Source organism: Danio rerio, chromosome 5 (assembly GCF_049306965.1).
Source record: "Danio rerio strain Tuebingen ecotype United States chromosome 5, GRCz12tu, whole genome shotgun sequence".
In the NCBI taxonomy this organism is placed as follows: Eukaryota; Metazoa; Chordata; class Actinopteri; order Cypriniformes; family Danionidae; genus Danio; species Danio rerio.
Window position 1 is genome coordinate 19,541,888 of NC_133180.1, and position 16,518 is coordinate 19,558,405.

The following is a 16,518-nucleotide window of genomic DNA, read 5'->3' on the forward strand; positions in this document are numbered from 1 at the left end:
AAACTCTGTAAGACTTCTGAGAATCAGCACCTCCAAGTCTAAGACCATGGTGCTCCATCAGAAAAAAGGTGGTTTGCCATCTCCAGGTTGGAGGAAAGTCCTTATCCCAGGTGGAGGAGTTCAAGTAACTGGGGTTTTGTTCACAAGTGAGGGAAGAATGGAAAGTGAGATTGACAGGCGGATTGGTGCAGCGGCAGCAGTAATGCAGTCAATGTACAGGTCCGTTGTGGTAAAGAAGGATCTGAGTTGAAAGGCAATGCTCTCGATTCACTGCTCAATCTACATTCCTATTCTCACTTATGGTCAGGAGATTTGAGTCATGACCGAAAGGACAAAATCTCAGATACAAGCGGCGGAATTAAGTTTCCATCTTAGGGTGGCAGGGCGCATCCTTATAGATAGGGTGAGGAGCTCTTTCACCAGGGAGGAGCTTGGAGAAGAGCCGCTGCTCCTCCACATTGCGAGAAGTCAGCTGAGGTGGCTCAGGCCCCTTTTTCGTATGCCTCCTAAACGCCTACCTAGGGAGGTGTTCCACGCATGTGGAGGAGGCCACGGGGAAGACCCAGGACATGCTAGATGGATTATGTCTCTCGGCTGGCTTAGAAACACCTCGGGATCCCCCCCGGAGGAGCTGGAGGAAATGTCTAGGGAGAGGGAAGTCTGGAGTTCTCTCCTAAGACTGCTGGCCCTGTGACTCGGCCTCGGAAAAGCTTTAAACATGAAGAGTCATTTCAACCAATTCTTATAAACATTTTCCACAGTTTTCCAAAAGAAAAGGTAATTTTGTCCATCTTTTACAATCACTATTCACTCTTCTTTGGTATTCTTCTTTCGGATCAGATGATAAACCGAGGTCCTGACACTCTGTGGTCATTACAAATCCCATGACACTTCTCGTAAAGAGTAGGGGTGTAACCCCGGTGTCCTGGACAAATACCCTCTTATTCCTTAACCATCATAGCCTCCCAATCATCCCCATCACCAAATTGGCTCTATCACTGTCTCTCCACTCCATCTATAGCTGGTGTGTGGTGAGCGCACTGGCGCCATTTTCCTGTGGCTGCCGCCTCATCATCCAAGTGGATGCTGCACACTGGTGGTGGTGTAGAGAGACCCCCCTCATAATTGTAAAGCACTTTGGGTGTATATGTTTGTGCCATACACAATAAATGCACTATATAAATATCATTACATTACGTGAATTTTCCTCAAGCTATTTCAAGTCATTTTACTTGCAACCTCTGAGAACCATGTACTGTATCTTGAGCATTAAAATCATCAGTTGGTATGTTTCCAAAGTAGATAGTTCCAAAGCTAAGGTGAGTCTCTAGCCATCATATTTTAAAAATAAATTCTCTCAATAGTGCAAAGCAAAACACAAGAACCTAGAAGTATGCAGCAACAGCTCAGGCACAGTCCGAATTCCATCTCTCCAGCCCATTTACAGCATTCTGCGACTGTGACCCCTCACTTTTTGTGCGAACTCTTTTCCTTTCCTGCATTTTGACTCATTCCATGAGTGCTCTTAAGTAAACTACTGCCCAAAGACCAGGTGAGAGGTAGAGAGAAATATGAAGCATTTTGGATGGCTTTTTGAAAAGACTACTTTGGCTAGCATTGCATTTTATGAGCATTTTAAATGGCACTTTTGAGCCCATCATGTAGCCTTTGATGTGTTATAGAAAATGACATTTATTTCGAATGAACCATTCGTTTTGACTCAATCTTTATATGCGTGTGTGCATATGTGATAAACACGTTGCATGCATGTAAATTGTGTGTCTGTGTATGCGTCTTTGGGGCTGTTCTCTCTGCAGCAGCTACAGGCTTTTGTACAGTGAATGTAATGGAGTGGAAAATGCACTCGGCTGCTCTTTATTCGACACAACTACATCACCAGCGGGATCTCTCCACTTTCATCTGTCTCTCTGATACACCACCTGCCCACACATGACCTGACAAACCAATGGATGTCATCAGCATACATGATAAAAACTCAAGACTCAAGGAATACGAATCAGAGCACTGACATTTGGCCTTACTATTCACCAGCACACTTAAGCAGATCAGCATGCAGACCATAACTTATTATAAAACATGACTGAGTGTTTTGATGTCTCTGAAAGTATCTTATGTTCATTTTAAATGAGTCTTAATAGAGCAGTTTTTTTATTACCATTTTTTAAAAAGCTGCAATGCTTTAGAGATGCATCAGGAGTAGTTTGATGACAAAACCCTGATTGAATTACAACATCTAAACAATGTTATTAGGAGTGGTAGCCATAGAATAAGCAAAATAACTTGGTGCAGGAAATATTTTCATGGTGCACTTTAAGCCCCTTATTGCCAATTGTCCATCAATCATACATACATGCATTCATTCATTTTCCAACACTTGTCCAGGGCCGGGTGACAGGGACAGCAGTCTCAGCAGGGAACCCCAGACTTCCCTCTACCCAGACACTTCCTTCAGCTTCTCCGGTGGGAATCCCAAGATATTCCCAGGCAAGACGAGAAACACATTCCCTCCAGTGTGTCCTGGGTCTTTCCCTCCCAGTGGAGGAGCCCAGAACACCTCCCTATGTAGGCATCCAGGTGCAATCCAAAACAGATGACAGAGACAGCTCAAGGGCTTCTCTCTACTTCAAGTTCCTGCCGGGTGACAGAGCTCCTAATTCCATCTCCGAGGATGCGCCCTGCCACCATGATGCAACCCTCATTTCTGATAGCATGTCTTTTTGATAACGATCCAAAGTTTATAATCATAGGTGAGACTAGGAATTTAGATTGACCTGTAAATTGAGAGCATTGCCTTTTGGTTTAGCTCCTTCTTCACCAAATCAGGCTTGTATATTGACCACTGCTGGTTCATCCTTCCCTCACTTGTGAGCAAAACCCCAATTTGAACTTACATGAACTTCTAGGACAAGGATGGGCAAACTCTGTCCTGGAGGACCAGTGTCCTTGAGAATTTTGCCACAACACTAATCAAAGACACCTGAACATGCTAATCAGTGTCTTCAAGGTCACTGGAAATCTATAAGTGTGATTAATTAGAGTTGAAGCTGTATTCTGCAAGACACCAGCCCTCCATGACAGAGTTTGCCCATACCTGTTCTAGGGCAAGGACACCTTTTTCCACTTAAGCACCACGGCTTGGGACTTACCAGTTAAACAACATTTAAACTCTACAGAGAGCCAGAGCAATGTTTCTGCCCATTCCTTCAAAGTCAACCCATTGCTGCTTCCAACATCTTAAATGGACCGTTCAACTGCAAATCTTAATATACTCACTATTTACTCACCCTCAAGCAGTGTTGTCTACTATTTTCATTGAAAAGCCACCAAGCTTTGCCCAAAAAAAGTGCTAAATGTCGGTAGATTACGTAATACGTCAATTTCCATATTACTGATGTCATCACGTCCAACCATTTCTGTTTGTTTAAAAGGATATGCTTATTAAAGTGGTATTTATATTTGCACTATGCTTTATGTATGCATGTCAATTTAACTAAATATATTGCTTTTTGAATATGGTACATCAATATAGATGCGAAGTTAATTTGCAGTAATCTCTTAGACTTAATAAACTTCAAAATTTCTGTGATTGTGAACAAGAAAACAATAAACTCAACAAATTAAACTGTTAAATTTAAAACAAAGAACAAGCAGATCGGTTGGACTGTACAAGGAATTACCTCACATTCGCAGTGCTAAATCATTTGCTGTGAGTATTCAAGGAATGATCAGCTCTCAGGCCGCACGTGGGAGAGACTGCTGTACTAGGACTAGGCCACTTGTCAGTGATCTAAGGCAGGGAGGGGCCGATGGCATCACCCGCAGCTCGTTGAGAAGAGTAGAAACGGTAGAGTATGGACACATGAGAGTCTATAAAATAAGTCGCCGGATTTGTGGCTAGTCGCTTTTTTAAAAAGAATTCTCTCTAGGGGGGCTTGATAAGTCGCTAAATATAATGACAAAGTCGCTAAGTTAGCAACACTGCCCTCAAGTGGTTCCAAATCTTTGCCAGTTTCTTTAACCTAGCAATACAATTTAAAGGAATATGAAAACCTGTAACTGTTTACATCTATAGTAGGAAAAAGATACTTTGGAAGTCAATAGCTACAGGTTTCATCTTGCTTCAATATATATTCCTTTATATTCAGAACAGAAGAAAAACAGCTAGCTTTGGAACAAGCGAAGGGTAGCCTAAGTAAATAAAGGATGACAGAATTTTCAGTTTTGGATGAACGATCCCTTTAACACCCCACATCACAAAGCTCAAATCATATCGAAATGGTTTCCTGAACATGACAAGTTGTACACAAATGTCCTCCACAGTCACCAAATGCTAATCCAAAAGGTTCCTTTGGGATGTGGTGGAACAGCAGATTCGCATCACGGATGTAAACAAAAATCTGAAGCAAAATGGACCCAAATCTCTGAGGAATGTTTCCAGCACCTTCTTGAACCCTTTTTGTCACAAAGGCTAAAGGCAGTTCCGAAAGCAAAAAGGGGTCCAACCTGGTACTACCAAGGTGTACTTACTCCCAGGGTGGTTTATATTGAAGCTGATATTTCGTCGCATCATGTTGGTGTTTCGTAACATCAAATTTTTAAGAGGTGGGTCATAAGCCCACCGCTTAACTCCCTGACCAGGACATACACTATGGAGAATTAAGCTTACCCAATTCACCAATAGCACATGTATTTGGACTTGTGGGGGAAACCGGAGAACCCGAAAGAAACCCACACAAACACAGGGAAAACACAGAAGTACCAACTGACCCAGCTGGGGCTCGAACCAGTGATCTTCTTGCTGTGAGGTGACAATGCTACCCACTGCGCCAACCTGCCGCCCACCTAAAGTGTATATATGCACATATTTTGTATAGCTCCTTTAATCAGAGGCTACATCACAAGGTTTTTCCCGAAATGCTGTGATTTGTTGTGATCAGAGATATGAAAAGATGACTTAACGGGAAGCAGAGACGTCCTTCATCACGCCGCTCTCCCTCTGTGTTCATGTTTCTGTCAAACCCCGTCTCCTTTTTCCATCCGCTTTCTGAAATGAATACCCCCTACCCTTCCATTTAAACACACACACTCGCACTTAGATGTAAAACGCTCTCTGCAAGTGGCCGGTCGGCAGATTACATGTTGAGCGGAGGCAATTTGCTGACAGACAAGCCTGAACATTTCAATCATCTGCTGGAAGACGGTGACAATACTTCACACCTGACCCTCCGGCCGCTCCTCTTCCTCCTTCAATGAGACGCAAATTGAAGGCGCGCAAATTTGTCTCGTCTTTTCTTACGACAAATGACGGCATTCATATGGGGACGGTGTTGCTTGATCTTCCAAACCTTTCATTTAGGTTCAGGCTGTCTCTTTCTTTCTCTGTCTCGCGGATAGGATTTCATTTTGATCATCACATTGAAAACATGGTGGTGGAGAGTGAGATGAATCTGGGTTGAAATGAGGAGGCCGCTGCGTCTTGCTGCATTTTTGATTTCTGAGAGGTGGTCTGGGATCCTGCGGTGACAGTCCAGAGGAAAAATGTACAAGGCTATTAATTTTAGTCTGTGCCTAAGAGGACAGAGATAAATCTTTATAGAAGAACAGGATTTTGCATTACTTTTAAACGCTTGTTTGATGTCATTTTGATTAAATTCATGTTTCATAATTCAATATGTTTAAAGCTGGACTGATATAGGTCTTTGATCCCAAAATGGATTCTTTGAGGTCTGATCTAATAAAAAAAAAATTTACACACTCACTGGCCACTTTATTAGGTACACCTTACTAGTATCTGAAAGATTTTGATCCATACTGTCATGATAGCATCATACAGTTGCAGCAGATTTGTCAGCTGCACATCCATGATGCGCATCTCCCGTTCCACCACATCCCAAAGGTGCTCTATTGGATTGAGCTCTGGTGACTGTGGAGGCCATTTGAGAACAGTGAACTCACAGTTATGTTCAAGAAAGCAGTCTGAGATGATTCGCATTTTATGACATGGCGCACTGTACTGCTGGAAGTAGCTATCAGATGATGGGCACACTGTGGTCATAAAGAGAAGGACATGGTCAGCAACAATACTCAGGTAAGCTGTGGCATTGTCACAATGTTTATTGGTACTAGAGGGCCCAAAGTGTGCCAAGAAAATATTCACACTAATACACCACCAGCCTGAACCATTGATATAAGGCACGATAGATCAATTACTTTCATGTTGTACATGCCAAATTCTGACCCTACCATCCGAATATTGCCCAATTTTGGTGAGCCTGTGCGAATTGTAGGCTCAGTTTCCGGTTTTTAGCAGACAAGAGTGGCATCCAGTGTGGTCTTCTGCTGGTGTAGCACATCCGCCTCAATGGTAGACTGTTGCCTTTCTATCAACTCGAACCAGTCTGGCCATTCTCTTCTGACCTCTGGCATTGACAAGGCATTTGCGCCCACAGAACTGCCACTTACTGGATATTTTCTCTTTTTCAGACCATTCTCTGTAAAGCCTAGAGATGATTGTGCATGAAAATCCCAGTAGATCAGCAGTTTCTGAAATAGTAAGAGCAGCCCGTCTGGCACCAGCAACCATTCTACGTTCAAAGTCACTTAAATCACCTTTCTTCCCCATTCTGATGCTCGGTTTGAACTGCAGCAGATCGTCTTAACCATGTCTACATTCCTAAATGCATTGAGTTGCTGTCATGTAATTAGCTGATTCGACATTTGCGCTAACGAGCAGTTTGACAGGTGTACCTATTAAAGTGGCCAGTTAGTGTATATATCTCAAATCAATATCAAATAAAAACATTTTTATATTAACAATACTAAAAATACTTGTATACACAATAAATAATAAACACTTGAATATTATTTAACATTAATAATGCTGCTTTTAGTAATTACGTTTTTAGTATGTGTATAGATTTTTAATTTAAACAATATGTCAGTTCCCGTGAAATAACTAGAGTGAAAAATAAATAAATAATAGAAAAACAACAACAACTTAATCAACTATGTTTGATTTTAGGACCTTTTTCTGCAATTATAGAATCAAATTCTATAAGTTCAAAATGTGCAATTATTGATTGATTACACTATTACCAATGACCAAGTAATTATTTGACATCAGATATTATGTCATATCATACAAGCATAAAAATAACCAAGTAAATTCATACAATATGAAGAAAATCACATCATGCCACACATTATGAATTCTCAGCTGTTTAATTGGGACTACAATAAGCATCTTTATACATGAAATACATGTATGCGATTATCGGACAACTTAAGATGTCCACTCATATACACTATACAGGCATAATATATTCCAGACAAATATATTCTTGACCATATTAGTAATCATTCTTCACATTCAGCGATGTACAATAATATTATTTCAAAGCAGGAATAGTACATTAGTCACCGAGAAGAGAGCACCTGTCATTGACTAGTAATACACCAAATACATTTAATGTAATACAATTTTAAGGTCCTAAACAAAAACGATTTCCATGTATCAAAAAGAAAACAACAACACTGTAACAAAATGGAATAGTCCTCCATGGAATGTTCATGAAATTGCCGAGAGCGCTGAAAAATTAAATAAACATTGGGGGACAAAAAAATGTTTGCGACAAATACAGTGAAATCCACAGTGAGCATCAATGAATATAGATTCGCCATAGCTTTCCCATGTCCGTCGAGTCCTGTCAGCAAAACTGAGCAGATATGGGGCATATGGTGGCACAAGGGTGGGCATGAGGTGAAACAGACCAGTCTCTGCTTGTCTGAAGCGGAAATAAGGACTGATTTAATTCAAGCGATCCAAACAACTGCTTGCCATCTGCACCACTACACCAAACCATCTCATTCTAAGAGGAGAACAAGTCGTTTTAAAGGGCCAGTACAGAATTTCAGTTTTGTGAATATGGCTAGGGTCACACTAGATTCTTATAATGTATAAAAATCTGTTAATAAACAGTTTCTATATTTAGTGAGGAGCTTTCTGTTCATTTATGCAGTTAAATTGTATTAGGACCTAACAATTTGTGTAAAAAATGCTGGCTTCCACAACATTTTTTCATGTAGTTCCAGCTCAAATTGATTAATTTAACTTAATAGTTTTTACAAATTTAAGCGGATTGAACATAAAAAATCTTAAGAATTGTATATATTTTTTTAAAACTTATTTAAAATAAACAGTTTCAACATATTTTTTTTTTGATTGCAGAAAAATAGTTTTATTCATGTAAAACAATGTATGAGGAATAATTTATTGAAATAATTATGCAAAATAACAGGCAAAAGTACTGATAGGTGAATAATCTCCCAGCAAACTATTTTGCATTTAACAGACGTCTAATAGACATCTAAACGTCGACAGCTTAGCTAAAACAAGGCTAAAATGTTCAGTGTAGAAGTGAACATCTAATTGACATCTAAGAATAGCCCAAAACTAGACTAGTCGTCAAACAGATTAGACAGACTTTATATGTGTAGTTATTCATTTCTGTTTATTTGAAAGTTTTGGCCTATTCTTAGACATCTACACGATTTTTCGCTGACAGCCCAAATTTAGCCTTGTTTTAGTCTTTTAAAAACAAAAAATGCTTGCTGGGCTGTTTTGTACATAAATTAACATGATCATCCCAGAAAATATACTATTTCAAACTATTAAAAATGTCATTTTGTTTTGTTTTTTCAACTTAAAATGTTGTTTAAACAGAAAAAACCTGAATCACACAATACAGAAAACTGCAAATGAACACTGTCAGTCTGTAGTACATAGTTTGTTTTAAAATAATCCTCACTGAGGTCAAATTGATTTACTCAAAGCTTTAAATATTTCCAAACATGCGACAAACCCAGATTACATTATACCAGAAGCAAACAGACCCATGTTCAAAAGGAGACGAAATCACCCCAAAAATAAAAGACAATGTGCAGCTCCCAAAAAATATGACCCATAAAAACATGAAATGTACTTCAATACTAGCCTGTAAAGCTTCTCAGTTGTAAACAACTGCTGAAATAACATTACTAGCACAGAATTATTTTAAAATGATTAAAACGCAGCACTTTTTCTGGCTTGGTTGTGAGCGGTTGCAGCATATCCTTTCTCAATGTCACCAAAAACAATATTTTCTGGATGGCGGCCTGCTGAAGTCGGTTACTGTGAAATGTGTTGATAAATGTTTCTGTGATATGCTGCAAAGCAAGTATAATGCATCATCAGTACACGTCAAACAGCTTGAATCTGATACAACATAAATCAGTTTTTGCTATTTTTCTTTGCAGTTTTAGATTATTTTATGGACTCATTCAGTCACAGGGTTAAAAAAAAAAAAAGAATCCTAAATCTAACTTTAATTTACAAAGGGAAAAAGGACAAAACTGTGAGAAATAAACTCACAATTTAGTTTTTTCCTCAGAATTGTGAGCTAACAAGCTTAAACATTTTAATTTATGGGCTTTTTTAATTGTGAGTCTATTCTGATGTCTTTTTTTGCTTTGAGTTTTTCTATCACAATGTTAATTTTAAGTGCTAATCTTGAAATTCAGAAAACACAAACAGCAATTTTGCGAAATAAAAGCACAACTGTTAGATTTGAACTTGCATTTAAAGAGTTTAGAACTCAAATTTGTGAGATATAAACTCAGTTCTGAGGACAAACAGAGATGCTGTGTCCCAATTTGCATACTATGCATCCTAAATAGTTTTCTAAAATAGAATTCGTATATCCCAAACCATAGTATGTTGAAAAGAGAATGCCAAAGGTACCGGGATTGTTTACTATTTCGGATAAAAATTCGAAGAGTAGAATGGTCTATACTCTAACCGCTAATATTGCCCAAAATACATTGTGCGTTGAACGTGAAATTTTAGAACTACAAATTAGGGTGAAAAGTGTAAACAAACTACAAACATGGTGTTCAACCATCAAGTAGAAAGGCTTCGGTGAAGTTGTTTGAATGACTATAAATCAATATCTAGCCAACTGAAACATATTTAAACCACATTTTCTGTGTGATATTTCATCTGTAACAACAATGTGAACTTATATCAAGATATGTTTGGATATTAACATCTGAATGCATAATTACCCAAAGATTTTTCTGCATGAAACCCTTGCAAATGGCAGATTAACCTGTTGTTGCTTCTCTAATGTAGGTAATTAAATATGAAAGAAATGTGGATGATGTGTTGAGATGATTGACAGGGCTCATAACCAAGCAACATAGCGATCTGTTAATGAGGAAGTAGTATATGCCAAAGCTTGCATACTCTTCTGTTACACACTCAAAAGTAGGTACTTTTCCTATACAAAACAAATTTAATACTTTTAGGGCTGTAGTGCAAGTATGTGAATTGGGACGCACCATCAGTTTCAGATGCAACTGAAACTGCAAGAATCCATGTGATAAAATAAAAACAACTTCCAGATTAGATCCTATACATCTGAACTTTGCACATTTCTTCCCTTTAATCCTAATGCGAAAATATAAATTATGTATATAATCTGGTGATCTAATGTAATAATACACGCTTATCTGAATATAATGTCATTGGAACCATCTTACGGATTCTGGTAGCAAAATATAAACACTACTTTTTCGTATGCGTGCAGCATCCTGATGAAAAATGCATTGGGGTAAAATGTAATAGAGGAATCCCATACAGGCAATGCCTACAGCGACAGTCTCTGAACGTGTAGATGAGACACATGTAGAATTAGATTGCAAGCCGACGTGTTTGGGGACGGCAGAGATAAAGCTATACACCAAAGAATGGCTCAAAGAATGAAGATGAGCTTCGGCTGTTGATCAAAACTTTTCACAAGCTTATATAAGGCGTACCGAAAGAACCAAGTAGTGTCATTGTAAAAGGAGGGAGGGTATAGTGTAGCACGCAACATGCAGCTGCACACAATATATACAGTATGTATGTAAAAATATACAAGAATCTACAAGAATTTTTGGCCTATATGAGATTCAATCCAGTGCTGGACAGTGTGATATACTCTAGAAATTCAGCAGATGTGACGAAACACTATTTACTGATTAGATAGCTTCCAAAAAATACACTTCTGGTCATGTTTCTAAACTGGAATTGGAAAAAAGTCGCATTGACTTTATTATGGCAACATTTCGTACCAACTGGGGAAATGCGGTTTTCGTAAAATGGCTGGTTTGTCCCAAGAAGTCAGTATTTCTACTGGAGAAATGGCTACCACAAGTGAAAAAACACCATATTTCAGTAACATATCAGACTGATGAACTCATAAATTTGGTCATTTTTAAGCATTGAACGAATCATGGACAAATTTGCCAACACCTTCATTAAGGTTAAGGTACCAATGCATCCAAACATGAGAGGTAAACTATGGGACTGACATTGGAGATAAGGGTTAGTTCACTCAACTATTCATTAATAATTATTCACCCTTATGTTGTTTCAATACCCTGAGACCATTCATCTTCAGAACACAAATATAGACCGAAACATTCCATGTGAATTCAGTGGTTTAACTGTGATCATACAAAGCTTCAAGAACACAGTTGTGCAGCAAAAAAACTGTAAAAACAGCCATGTTCACCAATCTCTTTTGTTCTACTTTAGGCAAGGGTATGCGTTTACCACATAAGAGTCAGTTGCACAACACACAAATGGCAGATTTCCTAGAGTAAACATGCAAATCATGACGTCAACAAGTCATTTTTTAGTTTTTTTTTGGGTGCACGAAAATGTTCTTGCAGCTTCGTGTCACAGTTGAATCATTGACGTTAGATGGAAGGTTTTGATAATGTTTTGGTCTGTATTTCTGTCTAAATAGCAGTGTTTCTCAACCACATTTCTGGGGGACCACCAGCACTGCATGTTTTGGATGTCTCCTTTGTCTGTCAAACCCATTTCAGGCTTTTCAGTCTCTGCTAATGAGCTGATGATCTGAATCAGGTGTGTTTGGTTAAGGAGACCTGGAAAATGTGCAGAGCTAGTGGTCCTCTAGGTACATGGTTGAGAAACACTGCTATAGAGTGTCTGAGAGCTCTTGGATTTCATCTATAATTTCTTCAGAAGGTGAACAAACATCTCAAGTGATTGAAACAACATGACATTGAGTAATTAATAACCAAACTTTCATTTTGGGGTGAACTAACCCTTTAGGAAATCAGATTTGGGAATTTCTTGTGATGTACATCTCTGGGGAATAACACAATAACAGAAAGCAGATAAAACGTCCCTTTGAAATCCCGACTGCAATCTCCTAAAATGCCATTCTCAACTTTCTACCCAAGAGGAACACTTCTGGGAAGGTGTTGCGTGTTCAAACTCCATTGGCTCCAGTGAAGTTTGCGTAAGTGCCACAATGTGCAGAAAAAGCTTCAATGTTTAATTCCCTCCAAATGGTCCAATAGACGTTCCTTTGAACGGAATCTGCATGAGTACCTCAGAAGTTCTGGAGTTCAGGTAGGTTCTTGTAAAGGTCCAAAGAGTCTGGGTTTGAGAAGGCCCCTCGCTGAGTGACTTCCTTACCTGCAATCACCTGCTTTACTGCAACTTCCACCTTCTTTCCGCTGATAGTGTACTGCGGGCAAAGCAAATTTAAAGTCAGTCAGGTGGAAAAGTGCAGAAAATGGAGGCAGAGAGAGGACAAGCAAAAAAAAAAAAAAAAGATGTGCAGCCGTGCTCACCGGGATGTCTTTGGTCTCCAGTATCAAGGCTGGTACGTGTCGTGCAGAGAGAGCTACTCTAATAGCACCACGGATCTTTCCTACTAGCTCCTGGCTAAAGCTCTTATTGGGTCCCATTTTCAAAAACAGAATCACCCTCTCTTCTCCGTCACTGTTGTACTGAGGGACACAAAGGCTGTCGGACACTTCGTCAAAGGCTTCAACTGGCGAGAGAGAGAGAGAGAGCATAACAGGGGTCTTAACAAAATGTCTTGCTACTGTATAATGTTAGCACATATACACTCAAAGAAATTACACTTGCACCTTGTTCAAACTACTTACTGAAAATGATGTCAAACAACACAATTTGCTGCTAGAAGGGATACAGCTCGACTTGAAGTTAATGAGGATTATTTGTATTATTAAATTACCCATGTTAATAGCATCTAACCCTACAGAAAAACTAAACGCAACCTTCATGTTAACGTAAAAATATTGATTATTGTTTTACGGTTTCAGAAAAAGTACACTATATTGATGTAAACATCCACTATATTGATGTAAACAGCAGATGATTCAGATCATTAGCTCATTAGCAGAGACTGAAGGACCTGCAAGGGGTGTGAGAGAGAAAGGAGACATCCAAATCATGCAGTGCTGCTGGTCCCCCAGGAATGTGGTTGAGAAACACTGAACTAAAGTTTACCATTTTAAGGGGACACTTTAATTGTTTTATGCTCAATACACTAAAATTTGTAAAAAAAAAAAAAAAAACTAAAGAGTTAACTTAATTTATTTATGTTGTCTTGACACAAATAGATTTCTGAAGTAATTCCATACGTTATAACTGATGTTCGATACATGGAATACATTTAAATTGTATGTATATTAACTTAAAACTAACAATATACAGCTTAAAACTGAATGGTTGAGAAATATTAGCAAACTAAACTGTATTTTGTGTAAAAACTGCATTTTATATTTTGAAATGATTTATTTTTGAGATTTGCCAAACATTACATTTAACAATATTACTGAATATAATTAAATATTCGTCTTAAGCACACGTTAAATCATTGTTGCTCAACCATCTTCCTGGAGAACCCCCAGCTCTGAACATTTTTCAAGGCTGCGCCCAAAATCGTCTATTACTCAGTAAGTACTGCATTTGAATTGAAATGCATTGCTTGACCATTAGAAAAGTACGTTCTATACAATATGAATATTAGTAATATGAACAGTATTCACATGTATTACATCCGCCATTTTGTCATGAGCACGTGACCTAGCTGCATCAGTTGCATCCCTTCACTCCCATTCATGAATTCCATAGCCGGGCATCATAGGATATCGTAGCATGCATCGGATGCGCACTTCAGAATCTCGCCAGAAGTAGTAGGTCATCCGGATACTTCTCACATATTGATTTTCGAATTCTATGAATTTGGACATAATACTCGGCTTGCATACTGTTTATAGCGTACTATATAGTATGGAAGTATGCGATTTCGAACGCAGCCCATGTATCCTTAACCAAACACACCTGATTGAGATCATCGGCTCATTAGCAGAGACTGAACGACCTGTAATGGGAAATTCTCTACTTATGCTAAAAAGTCAATAATGGTCCAACATTCCTGCCCATTATCACCAGTAAAGCCTGGGAAACTAGGGCATCAGTATATTGTAAACCAATAGGTTCAAATTTTCCTTTCCAGTTATCAAAGAAATAATCTGTTCCTTTATTAAAGTTTTATTAAACTATAATTTAATTGTAGTTTAATGTAAACTACAATTTAAACTATTAAATTGTTTTGAATTCAAAATATAAAATATACTTCAGTGTAAAACCGAAGACTGATGGAAAAACATATGTGTTATTGTGTACCTGTGTCTCCACTTTCGCCATGGCCTCTTTTAGCTTTAACAAAGTTAAAGTCAACCAAACTCAAGTATAAGTCAAGTATAAACCAGGCTTAAGCCAGTGGTTCCCAAAGTAAGGGTGGTGAGATAATGAACGGGGGTCACTTAGTGATTCCCAAAAATCTAATTCATTTTATGAAACTATTAGAATTATCATATTTATATTTACAATAACAGTTATAAAACAACACATTGATTGATTTCATGGCACCAGGGTAAATAATAAATAAAATTAAATACAGTAAATAAAACTAAATACAGGCCACGACTGAACATGGAGGATGATGTCTAGATGGCTTTCTCTAAAATTAAACAAAGAATAGATTGGGCCTGTTGGTGCGTTTGCGCTGTTTTGCATTTGTATATTTATAACCACCTCAGAAAATATTGGGGATCGCGAGTCACTGGCATTGTTATTTAGAGGGTCACAGGCTGAAAAGTTTGGGAACCCCTTGCCCAAGTAATTCTTTGTATATAATGTGGTATTTGAATGTTAACATTTTATAAAGTAAGCATCTTAAATCCAAACGTAGTCTAAAAATGGTGAAAAATCATTTCTTACCTATATTATAAATTTCAGAGCTCCCAAACCGAACACCATTAGGATTCAAGGTTCCATCACTGCAATCACAGACAAACAAAAACTCATCCCTTACTCTCATCATAGATTAACACAGCAACATTAGAAGCGTCTGAGGAAAAACTAGAGATTATCAAAATCTGCAACACAACAAAGCGAGTCTTACCTTCTCCCCAGCATGACGACTCCTCCTGTTTTTGGGTTGATTTTACAGTAATCACCGTGGGCCCAGACTCCTGGATGAGGAGGTAAACACACAAACAAATGCACTGAGAAGAATGAACAAACAACAACAGAAAGAAATAGAGAGTGTGTTTCCAAGCAGAGCCGTTTGACCGCTAGCAGGCCTGAGAACGCTAATGAGGCCCAACTGTCCCGATTGGCCTTTTCCTACTTCTCCAAACTGACAGCAAAAAGGCTTCAAGGAGATTTTTTTCTCATGCTAACAAAAGCTGACAGGTTCTTGTTTTTCCCCCTTTTGCCCTCAAAAATCATTTAATCAATACTGCAGGAAAGCTGTAGCCTCTTCTGAACAAACCGATGTGGCACGTTTGTTTTCCAAATCAAACGGACGGCTCGTTTGTTTTCTGAATCAGAGAGAAAACGCATTTCCACTTTGCAACTTAAAAGCTTTGATGGAAGGAAACAGAGTGCGTCTGTGAGCTTCTGTAGGCAATGAAACGCTTCTGGAATGATGCCGACAATACGGTCGTTTCAGGTGAAGGGTTACCTGGGAAGGTGGAAAAGTAGGCTTTGTGGTATTTGCTGCCGTTTTCGTCATTCCAGAAATGAGTGGGCTGGCACGGGATGGGCTTCAAACACACCAGCTCACCGCTTTCACCCCACACAGGCTTACCTGAAACACACACCAAACACAACAGGGTTATTGAAGCAGTATGAAGGCGAAAACCACAAATAAATCACATATGCCTCACCTTAAGGGGCTTACTGAGCTTATAAAAGTGAAATTTTTCTGTTAATTGTGTATTGTTTATTTATTATTTATTTAAATCCACATTAGCATAACCAAGGAAGTGGATATTCTACCTCGAATCGAACAAATAAAAAGAGAAATTTACATACCAAACCCAAACCAAAAGAAAAATTTATATTACATTAAAACAATAGAAACCAATGCTAAAACTAATGAAGAAAGACAAATTGACACTAAACCCTAACAATAGACCCCATAACAAAACCAAAATTGAAGTTAACTTTACATTAAACCACAATGCAATAAAACACATAACAGGAAATTCTTTTAAAACAAAGGCATCAATTTACTAAATACTGTGCCATTAAACATTTCTTTGACATTTTTTAAA

The 16,518-nt window shown here is 38.4% G+C and overlaps 1 protein-coding gene across 3 annotated transcripts in view; it reads right to left on the reverse strand.

The window, feature by feature from the left end:
* Positions 1-7,223: 7,223 nt before the first annotated feature.
* Positions 7,224-16,518, reverse strand: part of aacs (acetoacetyl-CoA synthetase) — a 76,836-nt gene continuing 67,541 nt past the window's right edge. For 2 of the 3 annotated variants that reach the window (XM_073950054.1, XM_005165076.6), the window contains exons 14-18: positions 15,924-16,049; positions 15,360-15,429; positions 15,176-15,234; positions 12,712-12,914; positions 7,224-12,605 (exon numbers count right to left, since the gene is read on the reverse strand). In XM_073950054.1, coding sequence (XP_073806155.1) covers positions 12,468-12,605; positions 12,712-12,914; positions 15,176-15,234; positions 15,360-15,429; positions 15,924-16,049 — 596 coding nt within the window. In that variant the 3' untranslated portion in view covers positions 7,224-12,467. 3 annotated transcript variants of the gene reach the window in all.